At 38.4% G+C, this 18,010-nt stretch overlaps 1 protein-coding gene across 1 annotated transcript in view; it reads left to right on the forward strand.

Annotated features, from left to right (window-relative positions):
• RPF2 (ribosome production factor 2 homolog) overlaps positions 1-15,422 on the forward strand; it is a 33,818-nt gene extending 18,396 nt beyond the window's left edge. The window contains exons 8-10 of the mRNA XM_049654176.1: positions 8,091-8,193; positions 14,147-14,291; positions 15,070-15,422. Coding sequence (XP_049510133.1) covers positions 8,091-8,193; positions 14,147-14,291; positions 15,070-15,249 — 428 coding nt within the window. The 3' untranslated portion in view covers positions 15,250-15,422. The remainder of the gene's footprint in view (positions 1-8,090; positions 8,194-14,146; positions 14,292-15,069) is intronic.
• Positions 15,423-18,010: the final 2,588 nt, after the last annotated feature.

Raw genomic sequence — 18,010 nt, forward strand, 5'->3', positions numbered from 1 at the left:
TTAAATTTAGAAAATTGAGAACTTAAATTTTCAAGATTGTTGTACATCATCCATTTCCAACTCAAAAACCTCTATTTTTCTTAGTCTTGATAGGGAAGGTTTTTTAGACTCTAACCCCTTATAACTTTTTTTTTTTTTTATCTCTCCCAATTTCCTTCCTCTTTTTTCCATTTAAAGTGGCTTATTAAAAATACATTGTACACATTCCTATTGTCTTTTCTGATTTTTGTTCTCGTTTACCTAGTTTCTTCCATTCTTGCAAGTTTCAGATCAAGTTTCTTTCCCAGAAAACTTTCAGTGACTTCCCAACTCCTTTTTTTTATTATCCTTAATGATCGATCTTTATATGTATTGTTTTATTCTCGCAACCTTGTAAGGTTGTCTTATAGATGAGTTATTCTTGGTGAACTACACTAGTTCCTAAGGACTTATGTAATGACTACATCCTTTCCTATGTGTTCACAAGTCTCCTTCATTTTTTTTCATTTTTTTTTTTTAATGTTTAATTTTAAGGGGGGCACAAGGGGCAGGGAGAGAGGGAGACACAGAATTCGGAGGCAGGCTCCAGGCTCTGAGCTGTCATAACAGAGCCTGACGCGGGGCCCAAACTCATGAACCACAATATCACGACTTGAGCCGAAGTTGGATGTTTAAGCAAGCCACCCAGGTGCCCCTATTAATTAATTAATTAATTAATTATCTATCTATCTGTTTATCATCCAAGTTAGTTAGCATATGAATGCAACAATGATTTCAGGAGTAGATTCCTTAATGCCTCTTATCCATTTAGCCCATCCCCCCTCTCCCAGCCCCTCCAGTAACCCTGTTTGTTGTCCATATTTAGGAGTCTCTTATCTTTTGTTCCTCTCCATGTTTTTATATTATTTTTGCTTCCCTTACGTTCATCTGTTTTGTGTCTTAAAGTCCTCATATAAGTGAAGTCATATCGTGTTTGTCTTTCTCTGACTAATTTCGCTTTGCATAATACCCTCTAGTTCCATCCCCATAGTTGCAAATGGCAAGATTTCATTCTTTTTGATTGCCGAGTAATACTCCATTGTATATATATATATATATATATATATATATATATATATATATATATATACACACCACATCTTTTTTATCCATTCATCAGTCCATGGACATTTGGGCTCTTTCCATACTTTGGCTATTGTCCATAGTGCTGCTATAAACATTGGGGTGCATGTGCCTCTTTGAAGCAGCATACCTGTATCCCTTGGATAAATACCTAGCAGTGCCATTGCTGGGTCGTAGGGTAGTTCTATTTTTAATTTTTTGAGGAACCTTCATACTGTTTTCCAGAGTGGCTGCACCAGCTTGCATACCCACCAGCAGTGCAAAAGAGATCCTCTTTCTTTGCCTTCTTTCCAACATCTGTTGTTGCCTGAGTTGTTAATGTTAGCCATTCTGACAGGTGTGAGGTGGTATCTCATTGTGGTTTTGATTTGTATTTCCCTGATGATGAGTGATGTTGAGCATTTTTTCATGTGTCGGTTGGCCATCTGGATGTCTTCCTTGGAGAAGTGTCTGTTCAATTGGCTTATTGGAATCTTTGCTATAGGTTCTTACCTGAATTTTTGATGAGTTAAAAAAAGAAAATCATACATGAAAGACAATGACCAACATTTCCTTTTTTCAAAATTACATACCCCAAAATATCAAGGATGGTTTTTAGCTAAGATTACTTGTACTCCATTGGCCCAGATTTTCTGCCTTTTTCCCTCCAGTTGTTCCGTAATAATTGTTAATTGTCAGTATATATTTGTTATAACAGAAGGCTTTCATTTGCTTTTGTATAATTGGTTTTTATAAAAACTTTATTATTCTGTGCTTCCACTAGAGGGCAAGAATAACCACATAATGCAGTGGTGACGGAGAGGGAGTGAAAACCAAAAAAGGAATCTGGGGAAAGAAGGAAGGTAGAGGAGTGAAGTGAGATTGTCAGGTCCCAAGGGCAGTTGTGTTTTTAATGTAAATATGAAGTAAGCCAGCTGCAGACTCCTTGGTGTATGTTTTGTGTTCATATGAAGTAAAGTAGAGCAGTGGGGAAAGAGAATGTTATCAAGGGCTTCCATCCTTTTAGGAAGTTCTCTTTTTTTGGTAATTGGCCAGAAAGAAAAGTGAAGTTATTAACTTCAGTGTTTTTTTTTTTTTTTTAACGTTTATTTATTTTTGAGACAGAGAGAGACAGAGCATGAATGGGGGAGGGGCAGAGAGAGAGGGAGACACAGAATTGGAAGCAGGCTCCAGGCTCTGAGCCATCAGCCCAGAGCCTGACGCGGGGCTCGAACTCACGGACCGCGAGATCGTGACCTGAGCCAAAGTCGGACGCTTAACCGACTGAGCCACCCAGGCGCCCTTAACTTCAGTGTTTTTATGCCAGGTGCACATTTAGTTCATGCTGAACTAAATTTTTTTTGCTTCTGTTTTGCTTTCTTAAATACTATCTAGATTTCTATTTAATCTTAGTGGTATTGCTTTTCCTTATAGAAAATCAGTATATCTATTTTTAGATTTAGTGCATCTTTTTTTTTTTTTTTTAATTTTGAGAGAGAGGAGTAAGGAGAGAGGGGGAAAGAGAATCCCAAGCAGGCTCCTTGATGTCAGAGCAGAGCCCGACATGGGGCTCGATCCCAAAACTGTGGGATCATGTAGGTTAGGTAATTTATTAGTTTGACTCTTTCTATAGCTTTACAAAGGCAATCATGTTAGTCTGCTTGGGCTGCTGTAAAAAATACCATGTGCTGGGTGGCTTAAAAAACAAACAGTTCTGGTGGCTGAAAGTGCAAAATCACAATTTTTGATGAGGATTCTTGCCAGGTCTTGCTTTGTGCTCCTGGCTTTTCCTTCAGGGAGGAAGGAAGGGAAGGGAAGAGAGGTGGAGGTGGTGGGGGGCGGTCAGCTTTCTAGGGTCTCTTCTTATAAGGACACTAATTCTATGGGACCAGGGCCCCACCCTTATGGCATGCCTCATTTAATCTTAATTTCTTCCTCAGAGGCCCATCTCCAAATTCAAACACATTAAGGGTTAGGACTTTTAACATATGAATTTAGAGTGGCAAGGGGGTAGGGGCAAACATTCAGTATATTATAATATTAGTCCCATATTGTGGATGAAGAAGTTGAGGCCAATTGAAGAGCTAGTAAGTGGCAGAATCAGGATCTGCTGTGTTCTCTAACTGTGGATCCCCTGGTCTTTCCTGTCAACACATGGTAACCTTCTGTCCCCTTTCTCAATGTGTTTACTCGTGGACATAGCCACACGTGAGATCTTATTTTTACTTGGAATTGATCCGCTGAAAAAAAGATCCAAGTTGGGGCTTTCCTTCTGACAGTAGCCAATTTATCTTCCTCTTCTCCACCCCCTTACTTGTATTTAACCAGGTTTTTATGTTTATCATTACTCATTAGTATCTCTCTTGTTACCTTAGCCATCATTCCTGCCCAGTTTCGGGTCAGCTTTTTTGGCAGTGTTCTGAGTTTCCACACATTTTAATTCATTGCCCCTTTGAGGTGAGGTTTCCATGTTTCAGACTCCTCTTACACATTCATTGCTCCAGTCCTGCAACTAGCTGTTTTCTCTAAGCAGCCCTGAACTTTTATTTTTTAATGTTTATTTATTTATTTAGAGAGACAGTGTACACATGTGCAGAGGAGCAGAAAGAGAGGGAAAAGGGAATCCCAAGCAGGCTCTGGGCTGTCAGTGCAGAGCCCGATGCGGGGCTCAAACTCAGAAACTGTGAGATCATGACCTGAGCCAAAGTCAAAGAGTCAGACGCTTAACTGACTGCCGCCCAGGTGCCCCAACCCTGAATGAACATTTTTAAAATGAGAAATTATTTTAGAAACCACAGTTTGGGTGCCAGGGATTGTTTTGTGGTTGGTCACTGTAGGCTTTTTTAGAGAATGGAACTGTGAATTAAGATTTGTTTGTTAAGATAAAATGTATCTGAGTTCATACTGAAACTTCTAACTCAAATTTAGGACAAAAGGATCTTAACTTCATTGACTTCACATGCGTACCTTCTTTCGTCCATGAAAAAAATCCAGGTTCTCAGTGATCCAACACAAGTATGCATTTCTTTTATACTGTACTACCTACCATACAGTGTTACTACTGGTGATGTGAATATTGAGTGCAGTTGAAGGTTTTGTTGTGTTGTTTTTGGGGTTTTTTGCAGTTCTTTTTGTCTATAAAATACATCCTGCTAAGAATATATGGTCAAATCACTGTTTGAAGTCACTTGAAATAGTTCTTTTCTGTATGATTATGCCTTCAGCTCAGTATGCAGGTTCATTTGTTTTCAGTTTTTAGGGATTACTTTAAATTTTTAAATTTTAAATTATATAACTTTTGAGATCTGCTTTACATAAAAGCAAGTCTGCATATTTAAAGATTTAAAATTTGATGGTTTTTGACATCTGTAATACACCTGTGAAAACACCACTTCTGTCAAGGTATAGAACCTATTACACCCAAAAATTAGCCTGTGTCCCTGTGCAATCTATCCTATTTCTGTATTGTAAGCAAACATTAATCTGCTTTCTGTGATTATGGATTAGTTTGCATTTTATAGAGCGTTAGGTGAATAGAATCACAGTATGTACACTACAGTATGTACTTTTTTTGGTCTGGCTTCTTTCACTCAGCTTGTTTTGAGATTTGTTGGATCTATCAGTAGTTCATTTCTTTTTATTGCCGAACTGTATTCCATTTATAGCTGTTTCACAATTTGTTTATTTTGTCATCTGTCAGTGGACACTTAGGTTGATTCCAGCTTTTGATTAGATCAAAATTTTGGTGAGTAGAGCTGCTATGAACACTTATATTCAGGGGGCACCTGAGTGGCTCAGTCTTAGGTTAACTGTGTGACTTTGGCTCAGGTTATAATTTCATGGTTCGTGAATTTGAGCCCTGAGTCAGGCTCTGTACTGACAGTTCAGAGCCTGGAGCCTGCTTCCCATTCTGTGTCTCCCTCTGTCTCTCTGCCCCTCTCCCTCGCATGCGGTGTCTCTCTGTCTCTCAAAAATAAATAAACATTAAAAAATTAAAACATCTATATACAAATTTTTTGTGAGGGCATATGATTTCATTTCTTGGGGCGCCTGGATGGCTCCATCGATTAAGCATTCAACTCTTGATTTCAGCTCAAGTCATGATCCCAGGGTCGTGAGATTGAGCCCTAACGTTGGGTTCTGGGCTGGGCATGGAGCCTGCTTGAGATTCTCTCTCTCCCTCTCCCCCTCCCTTGCTTGTGCTCGCTTTCAAGAAAATTTTTTTTGATCAGTAGAGCTGCTGTGAGCATTTATATACAGATTTTTGTGAAGGCATATGTTTTCATTTCTTTTGGGTAAATACCTAGCTGGGAATGGAATGGAATGGAATGGTAGGGTCATTTGAATAGCGTATGTTTAACGTTTTAAGAAACTGTTCTCCAATACGGCTGTACCATTTTACATTCCTACCAATGGTGTATGAAAAGCTCCAGTTCCACTGCCTTGCCAATACTTGGTAGACCATTCTTTTTAATTTTAGTTATTCTAACGAATATTGTATGCTGATAGTATGTGTTTCTAAATAATTTCTATAAAATTTCTTAAAAATTTATATAAAATAAAGTAGTGCTATTGTTGAAGTTGTAATTTGCATTTTCTGATTAATGATGTTGAACATCTTTTTGTGTGCTTATTGGCCATTCATATATTTTTGGTGAAGTGTCTATTCAAATCTTTGCCTTATTATTTTTTTTTGGAGGTTATTTGTCTTCTTGAGTAATAAGGTAGGGGTGTTTGTGTAATAAGGTGTGGCGGGGGTGGGGGAGCAGAGAGGGAGAGGGAAGTCCTTTGTCTCTTTGTCTGATACATAGTCTTTGAATGTTTCCTCCCAATCTGTGGCTTGCCTTTTTTTTCAGTGACGTCTTTCAAAGAACAGAAGGTTTTTGTTTTGTTTTGTTTTGTTTTAAAAGAAGCTTTCCCTGTTTTATTTTTAACCTTTATTTAATTTTGAGAGAGAGAGAGAGAGAATATGTGAGCGGGGGGAGGGGGGGACAGAGGATCCAAAGCAGACTCTGTGCTGACAGCAGACAACCCAACGTGGGGCTCGAACTCACAAACCGTGAGATCATGACCTGAGCTGAAGTCAGACATTAAAGTGATTGTGCCACCCAGGTGTCCTGAGCAGAAGTTTTTGTTTTTTGTGACGTCTGTTTTACATTTTTTTTCTGTAATGGTATGTTCTTCCTGTATTTTAAGAAGCCTTTGCTTACCTCAGCAGCATCACAAAGACTTTTTCTAGTATTTTCTTGTTGAAATCTTAAGAGTTTTAGGTTTTGCATTTAGTTATGATCATGAGTTAATTTTTGTGTATGGTGTGAGGAAAGGGCCAGTGATTTTAAAACTTTCCACTTCAGGGCCCCTGGGTGACTCAGTCAGTTAAACATCCAACTTCAGCTCAGGTCATGATCTTGCGCTTCATGGTTTCGAGCCCCACATCAGACTCTGTGCTGACAGCTCTCAGAGACTGGAGCCTGCTTCGGATTCTGTGTCTCCCTCTTTCTTTGCCCCTCCCTTGCTCACACTCTGTTTCTCTCTCTCAAAAATAAGCATTAAAAAAAAAAATTTTCTACCATCATTTTTTTCCTTTGCATTCTTAAAAGCTTATGGAAGAAACACATATTCCTGCTGTATGATTTGCATTACAAAAGCTGCTTCAGGGAAACTGAAATGTACATATCTTGTTCCCCAGAAAGATTGACTTCACTAGTGCTTCCAACACAATGAGGGGGACTTTATTAACTTGGCCACTGAAGGAGAGTTAGATTTTGACAAAATAATGGGAGCCCTGTTTATTGATTATGATGCAAATTTAGATCAGTTTACTTTGAAAAAGTATATACCTGGTTTATAAAAATATCCTTGAGGGATTTTTGTTGGGGGAGTAGGGAAGGGTGGTGTATACATGTGCATACACACTTGTTCCTCTTTTATACACGTTAGTGATTTTCTTTTAGTTAACCATGAGAAAGAAAAAAGCAAACAACAAAGGATGTGTATGTCCATGCACTGGAGATGTTTCTCATCTGAGCTAATCGGAAGTGAGAAGGACAATGCTGGGTGGCTACAAATTGGGACCCAATGAGCTTTTCTGTTTACTACATCACTTGCCTTGGGCCATTTCTTCCTAATTAAGTTGGATAAACTTTTATGTATAACTTTTCCTTATCTAAATATTATTTGTGTATTTGTTTAGCCTTCTTGGGGTTCAGTCTTCTTGGCTGTAAAATCAGGGGACCAAACTTGTTTTTCAGACTTCCTTCATTCTTGTGCTACCTTCATACCTTTAGCCAAGTCCACATAGTATTATGGTGGTGTTCTCCGAAGAGGTTTCTTTACACTGACTCCTCTTTTTACAAGGAAACTTTATGTCTCTACCGTGAATGGCAAATGGTATCTGATAAAAAGATAAGTAATACATAGTAAATTATTCTGCCTATGTATCATTCAAGATCACTTCATGTGCCACCCGTGGGGAAACAGCCTATTCATGGATCTCAGTGGTTCTTTTCTGGCTTTAACAATTTAGTTTGTTATCTTTGCTCATATAATTGAGATTTCCTGTTAGAATTTTCTTGTGTCTTGGCTTCTACCATAAAACAGAGGCCAGTTTGATTTAACAAAGTTTGAACAGCTGTTTTTATAGGAATTTGCCATCTTAACCTGCCTGTCTCATAGATAAAAAAATTTATGCTTTGATTTACATTTGTAAAAAAGTGAACATGCATGATAAATGTGATGGACTCTTATGCTGAGCATTGGCTTAGAAGGAGAACTTCACAACTGAAAAATTACATGGTTTAGTGAGCTAAACACGGAACAATAGTCATGAGCTTAAATGGTAAAGGGATGAGAGTCTCAGACATTGTTCGGGGACCAGTTTTTGTGCCACCTTTTTATCTTTTTTTGTGAGCAGTGGTACGAAATGGAGCATCGACAGTCCAGCTCTCTGTAACTGAATTTAAAAACATGTTAGTTTTTTGTTTTTTTAACAACCTAAAATTTGTTTTTAGATTTCTTCAGAGGCCCCACAGTATCAAATATCCGCCTGGCTGGTTTAGAGTATGTTCTGCACTTCACTGCACTGAATGGGAAGATTTACTTTCGAAGCTACAAGTGAGTGCATTTGTTAGTATACTCTTGAATCCAGGGCTACAGCACTTTAGTGTGACTTTTATAGAGTTCGAACTTAGAATTGGCGTTTGGTCCAAAGTTTGTCTGGAGAGTGGGCAGACAAGCAGTGGCAGGCACAGCAGCTCTGTGCTGATCCTCAGATGTGTCATCCCCCTGCTCACGTCTGCCTCTGAAACCCTGCTTTTCCAGGGCCCCAGAGCATCTGGTGCTGCAGTCCTCCGAGCTTAGAACACTAATTCATTGTGCAATATCTCCTTTTTTTTGACTGGATTTAGAACACCGAGTCACAAGTCTTAGACCAGCCAAAGCAAATCTCAAAACTCTGAGTCTTCTGAGCCTAAAAACTGGAGTCTGAATGGAATGAGCACATTCAGTGGCTGTTTTACCTTCTTCAGCCTAGCCCTTCTACCCCTACCACAATATAAATATGAATCCTAATGCTCTGATTTTGTTTTCATTAAAAAGCTTAATGACATGCTACAATTGTGTCTTTTGAGATAAGCATGATTTTTTTTCTTATTTATAACAGTGTTGGCCCTGGCTGATCAAGCCCACACTTGCCTAGAGAATATATTGACTTCCACAAGCTGCCTTCCTTTGTACATGAAAGTCAGACCGATGCCCGTTTTTGAGCTATGGTATGGAAGTGCAGCCTGAGAGCCACTGACAGTTCAGTGTTGACAGTGACTTGTGTGCATTTGTGCTATATGTGCAGCCACTTGGGGACTTCAGCATTTCATCCATGGTTTAATTTTTTTTTTTTTTTTTTTTTTTAAGTAAACTGTACCCACAACGTGGGGCTTGAACTCATGACCCTGAAAGCAAGAGTCATATGCTCTACTGATGAGCCAGCCAGGCACCCCTCATTTTGGTTTTTTTCCTTCATCATGAAATACCTGGTTGACTAGCTTGTATCAATGAACATCCAAATGAAAGTAAATATTCACCTTTTTTGTTAATAATTTACATCTTTGTCTCAATTGTATTGAGTCAGAGATAACTCCATTCTTCTCACTATACGTTTGGTGTCATCATTTCTGTTCTTCTATTTTCCTTTTGTTTAGATAATAATAATAGGGAAAATGCAGTAAAATATCTACATGATTGCAAGATGTAGTTAGGGATTTTATAATCATTTTTAGCTGGTTGAGATTGAAAGCCCCTTAAATGTGTTGGAATTTCCCAACTTTGGGGCTATGAAGAATATATTATAAAGTAGATGGCTCCAATTTATAGAACAAGAAAGATGAAAAATCACTAAATAAAAAGAATCTTTTTGGAAACTTGTGTTAAGCAGGCCCTAGGGACATAAAGGAGCTAAAAATATAAAGATCAAAATCTTTGAGGATGAAAAATGGGTAACAGTAATCTAAAACTCTTTCATTGTAAATAGTTTCAAAGAAAGTATTCACTTATATCAGAACTTATATTTAGTGAAGAGAAAGATTAATTTGTAAAGAAAGAAATGCAGAGATAATAAAATGGTCAGAAAATTAGTAAATCAGACTTCGAAACATGGATAAATTAGCAGTGTAACTACACATATCTACCCATCCACTTACTTTAAGAAGAATTAACTGGAATCACTGTTAGGTTAGCATGGCATAACCATTTCCATCCCTTAGTGGAAAAAAAAAAAGGCTTGAATTTTTCAGATCAGAGACCCTAGAGTAAACTTTTAACCCCAGGTATTTTGTATAGGCCCTGTAATACCTGTTAGCTGTTGATTTAAAATAGAAAATAGACTGTGGGTGCCTGCCTGGCTGAGTCAGTGGAGCATACAGCTCTTGATCTCGGAGTTGTGAGTTCGAGTCCCATGTTGGGTGTAGAGATTGCTTAAAAATAAGATCTTTAAAAAAAAAAAAAAAAAGTATTGTGTGATTGAGAGCAAGATGCTAGTGGAGAAAAAAAATCACTAGCTTAGTTTAGCCTGCAGGGGCTGTGCCCCACTTGGGAGAGGAAGAAAGAAGTGGTCTGAGGAATGAACATCACCTCTGAGCCTAGTGACTTGGCTCAGGGCCAGGCATTAGCCACATGACTTAGGCAGAGCACTTCTCCGGGCCTTTCCTTTGCAAAATGTAGCGATGCTATTTCGGTAATTCTGCAGCCCCTCTGTGATCAACAGTAATTCCTTTATAAGAGGGAAAGAGTTGCAGGTAGAGGTGGGAATATGCCAGAGAAGTGTGCCTGACTTCGTGTGGTTCCTTAGTCATTCTTGCAAGCTACACTTCTGTGTCCTGCCTTTGCTTTTACCTGGAACAGTTGGTACAAGGTAATAGTTAACATTACCACACATTACTTGTGAAGATTAATAAGGTTAATTTTATAAAATGGCTTAGAGTTTCTTGAATGAAAGGAAGTGTAAACATGAAATTGTGTTAATATAACCTTTGATCTGACCTTTTGGGGGAATAAATCATATTGTTACTGGCCTCTTCCTGTATATTGTATAGTAATTAATTCCTCATATGTGAGTGATCATTTGTATTCCTTGGAGAATTTTATTCACTTAGAAAGTTAAAGTTCTGAATATAAAAATTTTTAGTAACTGCCACATTTGCCTTTACGATGGCATTTGTAAGGTTTTATGGGGAGAAACATGCAAAACGAAGTATTAGCATACCTTAAAAAGCAAACAACATTATAGGCAAGAAAACAATATCAGCAGAAGAGAGGGATATGGAAGGGAGAAAAGTAAAGAAATTAAACTTGAACAAAAGTGGTAATGGCAGTCTTTCTCAAGAAATAGGCAAACAGTATTTTAAAATATACAGAAATTACCCATCAACATATCTTATAGCTTGAGCCCATCTGAAAGCAAAGGAGCTGGGTTGTCTTTGTGTCTTATAGTATATAACCTTGCGGAATTGAATATCACTTTTGATTACAGGGAGCCAAAACAAAACAAAGCTTGAGGTTAGGATCTGAGATGGAGTTAATAGGCATATTGGTATAACACTTCTTGGCGTAGGTATTTGGCTGGAGACATGATGGCCTAGAATTGAAATGTCTATCTTTAAAAAAATAAAAAAAGTGTGAGATGAATAATAGAACGGGGGTGAAGGAAAAGGGTTTCAGTTGTGTTTTTAATGGGTCAGTGTCAGTCTCTTCTTTTTGCTTAGTGTGATTATAAAAATCATTTATAAATTCTCTATTAATACATTTCCTCAATCATTTTAGATTCTAGATTTCATTGTTAAAAGTTTAATCAAGTTGGGACGCCAGGGTGGCTCAGTCAAATAAGTGTCTGACTTCAGCTCACGTCCTGATCTCGTGGTTTGTGAGTTCAAGCCCCACATTGGGCTCCATGCTGCGTGGAGCCTGCTTGAGATTCTCTCTCTCTCTCATGCCCTCTCTCTCAAAACAAACTATAAAAAATATTAAAAAATAAAAAGTTTAACAAAGAGAAAGGATTAAAGGTCTATCACCAGCAACCATATGTAGAAAACTGATATCTGGAGAAAGTTTTCTTCTATTTCTGTCCGTTTGATGTGCCAGTAAACCTGCTCAGTGAAGTAATTCAGATAAGATCATCTATACAGACAGTATGGCACTGTAACTTAATTCTTTGGTAAATGGCAACACATGTAGTTATATATATACATGTAGTTATGTAGAAAATCTTAATTATATACACCACTCAAAAGGTTACTCTGTTAGGAGGACACTTTCATAAATTAAAAGGTACTTGGGTAACGTGAATCCGTCAGGCATGCCAGGAGCTGTTCTAGATCTACAACTCTTCCATTGAGCTGAAAATCAGCATTTTAAGTGGTAGAAACATTTTTAGTTTGACATTTTTATATATACAATGTCCCTGATGTCTTAAATAGTCTGCTGAACACAAGACATTAATCAAGATATTTTGATGGGAGTTCAGCTTTAAATATCCTTTATTGGAGGTACTGAAAGTGTGGATGCAAAAGCAGAAGTATGTGTGTTAGAACTGAGTCAAATGGTCACTGCCACCATATGCTTTGAATTAGCTTTTATTTATTTATTTATTTATTTATTTTCAACGTTTATTTATTTTTGGGACAGAGAGAGACAGAGCATGAACGGGGGAGGGGCAGAGAGAGAGGGAGACACAGAATCGGAAACAGGCTCCAGGCTCCGAGCCATCAGCCCAGAGCCTGACGCGGGGCTCGAACTCACGGACCGCGAGATCGTGACCTGGCTGAAGTCGGACGCTTAACCGACTGCGCCACCCAGGCGCCCCTGAATTAGCTTTTATGGAAGATGCCCTGATATCACCATTTAGTTTCTAAAAGTATTTTCCCCACAGTGGGCCTGAGGCAGGCATTCTCTCAACTCTCTCCTACTGGAACCAGTATGCAGAGAGTGGCCTGAAGGCTCCTGTTTTGGCTTTTTTTTCTCTCTGCTTGCTCCCTTCAAGTCCCATAAAATATTCATGTTACCTTGTACTGTTATTGGAGCTTTTTTTTTTTTTTTTTTACTTCTGCTTTTGACATATCCTAGGCTGGTGTTTGTTTTGTTTTCTTTTTGTCTTGTTCAATTGGGTATAAATAACTATCTGATAACAGCATATCTATCATTATGACTCTTCTTGCAGCTAGTGGATGTACCTCCCATGGGTGGACTGTCTGCATGTGACGCGTTTAGGGCCCAAAGGGCTGTTAATGAGCTTATTATGCACATTCACTTCTGCTTCCTGGTGTTTTCTTGCTCTTGGGTATTCCTTACTGTACTCTACTCTTAACGTTCTTTCTCTTCTCTCATGTCATTTGTTGTCTCTCTCTCATTCCACCTTTGGTGTGAAAAGTTTGACCTTTTATAAATATTGTTTTCATTCAGTTCTTTTAGTCCATGTGGAGATCTGGCCACTATAACAAATTGAGTCAGCTCAAATAATTGCCGGGTCTTTGAGCTGTTCTTGACTGTTCTGTGACTCAAAAAGAATTTGTTAGTCTCCCTTCCTCCGGTTTCCACATTCCTCATCTGTTTCCACATCCATAGCTATTTGGACATATGTTATCTAGAAAGTTGTGGTTTTGTTATATTAAGCTTTTAAAATTCATTCCAGTGTATGGAGATCAGTAAATGTCTGTACTATGGACAAAAGTGGATTCTGAATGGATCTTTAAAGAAATAAGAATTGTTGGGGCACCTGGGTGGCTCATTTGGTTGAGCGTCTGAGTTTAGCTCAGATCATGATCTCACAGTTTGTAGGTTCGAGCCCCACATCAGGCTGTGTGCTGACAGCTCAGAGCCTGGAGCCTGCTTTGGATTCTGTGTCTCCATCTCTCTCAGCCTCTCCCCCACTCATGCCCTGTCTGTCTTTCTGTCTCAAAAATAAACATTAAAGAAATAAGAATTGTTAATCATGTAAGCATAACATTTCAAAGGGCCAACTGAAAATGTTTTTGTAATTATGTAAATCTGTAAGTAAGATGAAGAAGTCAAATCAAAGGATTCCATTTCTTAAAACAGTTGTCTGTCTCACTTGCTGTTTCTCAACAGTATTGTATACTTTTGTGTTTGATTTTTAAAAACCAGCAAGCCAAAGAATATACTTGGCCTAAATGTGTAAAGCATTTAAGAAGTTTAGGCTCCTAGAGGCACCTGAGTGTCTCAGTTGGCTGGGCATCTGACTTTGGCTCAGGTCATGGTCTCACACTCCGTGGGTTCGAGGCCCGCATCGAGCTCTGTGCTGACAGTTCAGACCCTGGAGCTTGCTTCCGATTCTGTGTCTCCCTCTCTCTCTGCCCCTCCCCTGCTCATGCTCTGTCTCTCTCTGTCTTAAAAATAAATAAAAACATTTAAAAAAAGAAGTTTAGCCTCCTAAAGACGGTGTCATTTTATGGAACTGTAGTTCTCTTGAACAAAAATATTTGAGGGGATAAGGATTCCATCAAAGTCAAAGCAACATTTTTCTTTCTTTCTTTCTTTTTTTTTTTTTTTCTATTTCACAAAGGTTGCTGTTGAAGAAGTCTGGTTGTAAAACACCAAGGATTGAATTGGAAGAGATGGGGCCCTCATTGGATCTGGTTCTGAGGAGGACACATCTGGCGTCAGATGATCTTTACAAATTATCTATGAAAGTGCCAAAAGCCCTCAAGGTTTATAACTTGCAGATTGGTGCCATATTTATTTGTATATTCCACTCTTCTTTCCAAAAGAGATTAGCAGCATAGTACATTAAAGAACATACAGAAAGAGATCGATGAAATAGATAAAATTAGACTCTCAGAACAAAGAAAAGGAGGAAGAAGCACATAAGCCAACCATAAAGGATAATAAAAGAGCTGTAGAAACCATGCATCAACTATGGCTGAGAGCTTTCTGGTAGCCAAGACTGCCAGTTTTCAGCAAGAAAGAATTGTGTGGGGCGTTGTGGAGATGGAGGATTTAGAGCACAGGATGTGTAACTCATATTGTTTAAAATGTGTTTTGACTTTCGAATGGTTTTGAAAAACAAGTAGAAATGGCTTCTCTGGAATGCCAATAAAGATTGACTAGATAGTCACAATTCCTTAAGCTAAACACAGGAAATTCTCTCACTGGATGACAATGGTTAGTGTAGTCTATAGTATTGCTTTTCAAATGTTGTCTGACAGTTTACCTGGGAGTTGTTAGAAATGCTGAGTCTCAGGTCCCTAGGCCTTTTGAATTATAATATGCATTTTAACAAGATCCTTAAGTGATTTGTATGTACTTAAGTTTGGGAAGAAAAGTCTGTAGGCTTATAGACTATATTATTGAGTAGGAGCTCACGAATGGAAATTGTTAGTAAGACCTTTGTTGTACACTAGATTTTTACCAGTTTATGGTAGTAGAGACCATTACCTATATATATATGTATATATGTATATATATATGTATATTCTTGTTTCATAGCCAAAGAAGAAGAAAAATGTCTCCCATGACACTTTTGGCACAACTTATGGAAGGATTCATATGCAGAAGCAAGACCTAAGCAAACTACAAACCAGGAAAATGAAGGGGTTGAAGAAGCGACCTGCAGAAAGGATAACAGAAGACCAGGAGAAAAAATCAAAGAGAATTAAAAAAAATTGATGGAACTAGCCAATAACTGCAGTGTTATTGTAGTCTGTTTACCTAATAGAGTTATCAAGCATCAGTCATTTCAGAGTTTCTTACAAGATTTTATTGTATATTTTTATAACATGGTAATTTACCTAAACTATATATAAATTTACCTAAACTTAAAAATATTATGAATTAGGTTGAAAGTAAGCCTCTTTATATATATATATATATATATATATATATATATATATATATTTTAAATTTTTTAAAATTTATTTTGAAAGAGCACAAGTAGAGAAGGGGCAGAGAGAGAGAGGAAGAGAGAGAGAATTCCAAGCAGGCTGTGCACTGTCAGTGCGGAGCCTGATGCAGGGCTCGAACCCACAAACCGTGAGATCATGACCTGAGCCGAAATCAAGAGTCAGATGCTCAACCAACTGAGCCACCCAGCTGCCCCCTTTTAAATATTTTTTTTAATGTTCGTTTAGTTTTGAGAGGGAGAGAGAAAGCATGTGCGTGGGGGAGGGGCATAAAGGGCGGGAAGAACAATCCCAAGCAGGCCCTGCACTGCCAACACAGAACCCCATGTGGTGCTCAAACCCATGAACTGCGAGATCATGACCCAAACTGAAATAAGAATCAGATGCGCAACCAACTGAGCCACCCAAGCATCCCAAGCCTCTTACTTGAGACTTATCCTAGTGGGCATTTTCTTTGAATGTTATGGTATTCCCTTTGCCCTCTACCCACCCCCCCTCCTGCAAAGTCTCCTGTCTCATTGGATTGGTAGGTGAGGAGGGATCTCCAGAACAAGGATTGGTATTTTAAAGAATTTCTGGATTAAGCTTTCAATAAAGGGAGGAAGCCATGGAAAGTAGAATTGGCCCAAAGGAACTGTATACATGCTCAGTATGAACTACCTGGAAAGTTAACCCCATCTTCCAGCACAGACCTACAGTCTGACTTTTGTTTTTTTACCTTTCTGTTATTTTATTTTGCCTGTTTGAGATTCATTTGAGATTTTTAACTTTGCGTCTTAAAACATTTCTCTAAGAGCATGTCCGGTACCTGATCATTGACATATTACCATACTATTGGGTTTTTTTGTTTCAAGTTTTTATTTAAATTCCAGTTCATTTACATACATACAGTATAATACTAATTTTAGGTTGTACTATTGGTTATCTGAAGAGATTCTGCCACTAAGCCCTATCCCCACTCCTGTGAAAGAAAGGCAGTGTTAGTAGGGCTAGAAGTGAGAGAGGAGAGAATGGGTAAGTTTTGAGACAGAGAGCACTTTAGGTACTGAGTAGCCCTGGGTAGCTAAAGGTCACATAAAGGCCCTGGGTGTTTGCCCAGCAAGTGGGAATAAGCCAAAGCCAAACAGCTTGTTTTGAAATTTTCTTCAAGATGGGCCTTGTGCCTAGGAAATGGGAAGAAACTGTCCACTTCCTCCTCCTAGTGTTGCATACTTGTTTTCCTTAAATGTCGAATTTAGGTTCCTGGTAAAGAAGCTCCTTCATGCAAGTGCAAACCTACCATGTTGTAAAAACACAAACCTCTATAAACTATCATTGTTCTAGGAAGTGGAAATGTTTTGTTTTTGATTCCATGTCAGGGGCCTGTGTGTACATTTATGGGAGTTTGCTGATACTAAGCCAAAGCTAGAGCCTCAGTTTTACCTTCCATATATTTTCCCTTGTAAACCTATTCCTTGGCCTTCCCTCTCCCCTTCCCTTTCCAGATGGCTGATACCTCTCATAAGAAAGGAGCTGTTATTATTCACTTACACTTATTGCTTGATTATACATTTAACCAAAGACCATAGAGTTTTAGATCTGAAGCAGATGTTTACATTTTATATTTTACGTCTGAATGGGGAGAAAAAGTTAAAATAATTCATATCCAGCCATCTATAAGTAAATGGATAATAGGTGGGGAGAAGGGGAGTCATGAAAGGGGCATCAGAAATAGTGAATGCAGAGTTCTTCCCCAGTGCCTGACCCCCGACTTCCAGCTACTGACACTTTGGGTAATTGTGATGCAGCAAAGCAATGGGTCACATTAGCCACCTACAGGAAGGATCCTGTCATACGTTGACCTCTATCCCAGCAATTCAACTGATTTTAATGTACAGATGGCCACATTTTTGGTATGTGGGTCATTATCTTGGAGTGTTTAAAACATTTTCGAGATTTGGTAATGCATCCTTTTGTTTCCTATGTAATTTTTTTTTAATGTTTTATTTTTGAGAGAGAGCATGAGCAGGGGAAGGACAGAGAGAGGGGGAGTCACAGAATATGAAGCAGGCTCCAGGCTCTGAGCTGTCAGCACAGAGCCCAATGCGGGGCTTGAACCCATGGACTGCAAGATCATGACCTGAGCAAAAGATGGATGCTTAATGACTTAGCCATCCAGGTGCCTCTCTTATGTAATTTTTATCTCAGATTATAGAGTGTCTAGTAAGTATTTGCATCCTGTTCAGTAAGAGAAGTATATAGTATTACTGAAATGTAGTTGGAAGCCTTTTTTTCTCTTTCTCTTTTTTTTTTAGGAATCTTTGTCGTAGTTGTTGAGCCATCTGGAACCCTTGATCCACCATTTATATCACCATTTCTGTGGAAAGTACACTTTAATTTCCACTTGTCCTTGAATGTAGGACACAGCATACATAAATTGGAGAGGTGGTAAACTGCCTGTCTTACTTCGTTTTTACTTAACCAAGTTTTACTTAACACTTTGGATTTTGGTAGATGAAGAATTTTTTTTTTAATACCAAATTCTTTTT

Source organism: Panthera uncia, assembly GCF_023721935.1.
Source record: "Panthera uncia isolate 11264 chromosome B2 unlocalized genomic scaffold, Puncia_PCG_1.0 HiC_scaffold_24, whole genome shotgun sequence".
Lineage (NCBI taxonomy): Eukaryota > Metazoa > Chordata > Mammalia > Carnivora > Felidae > Panthera > Panthera uncia.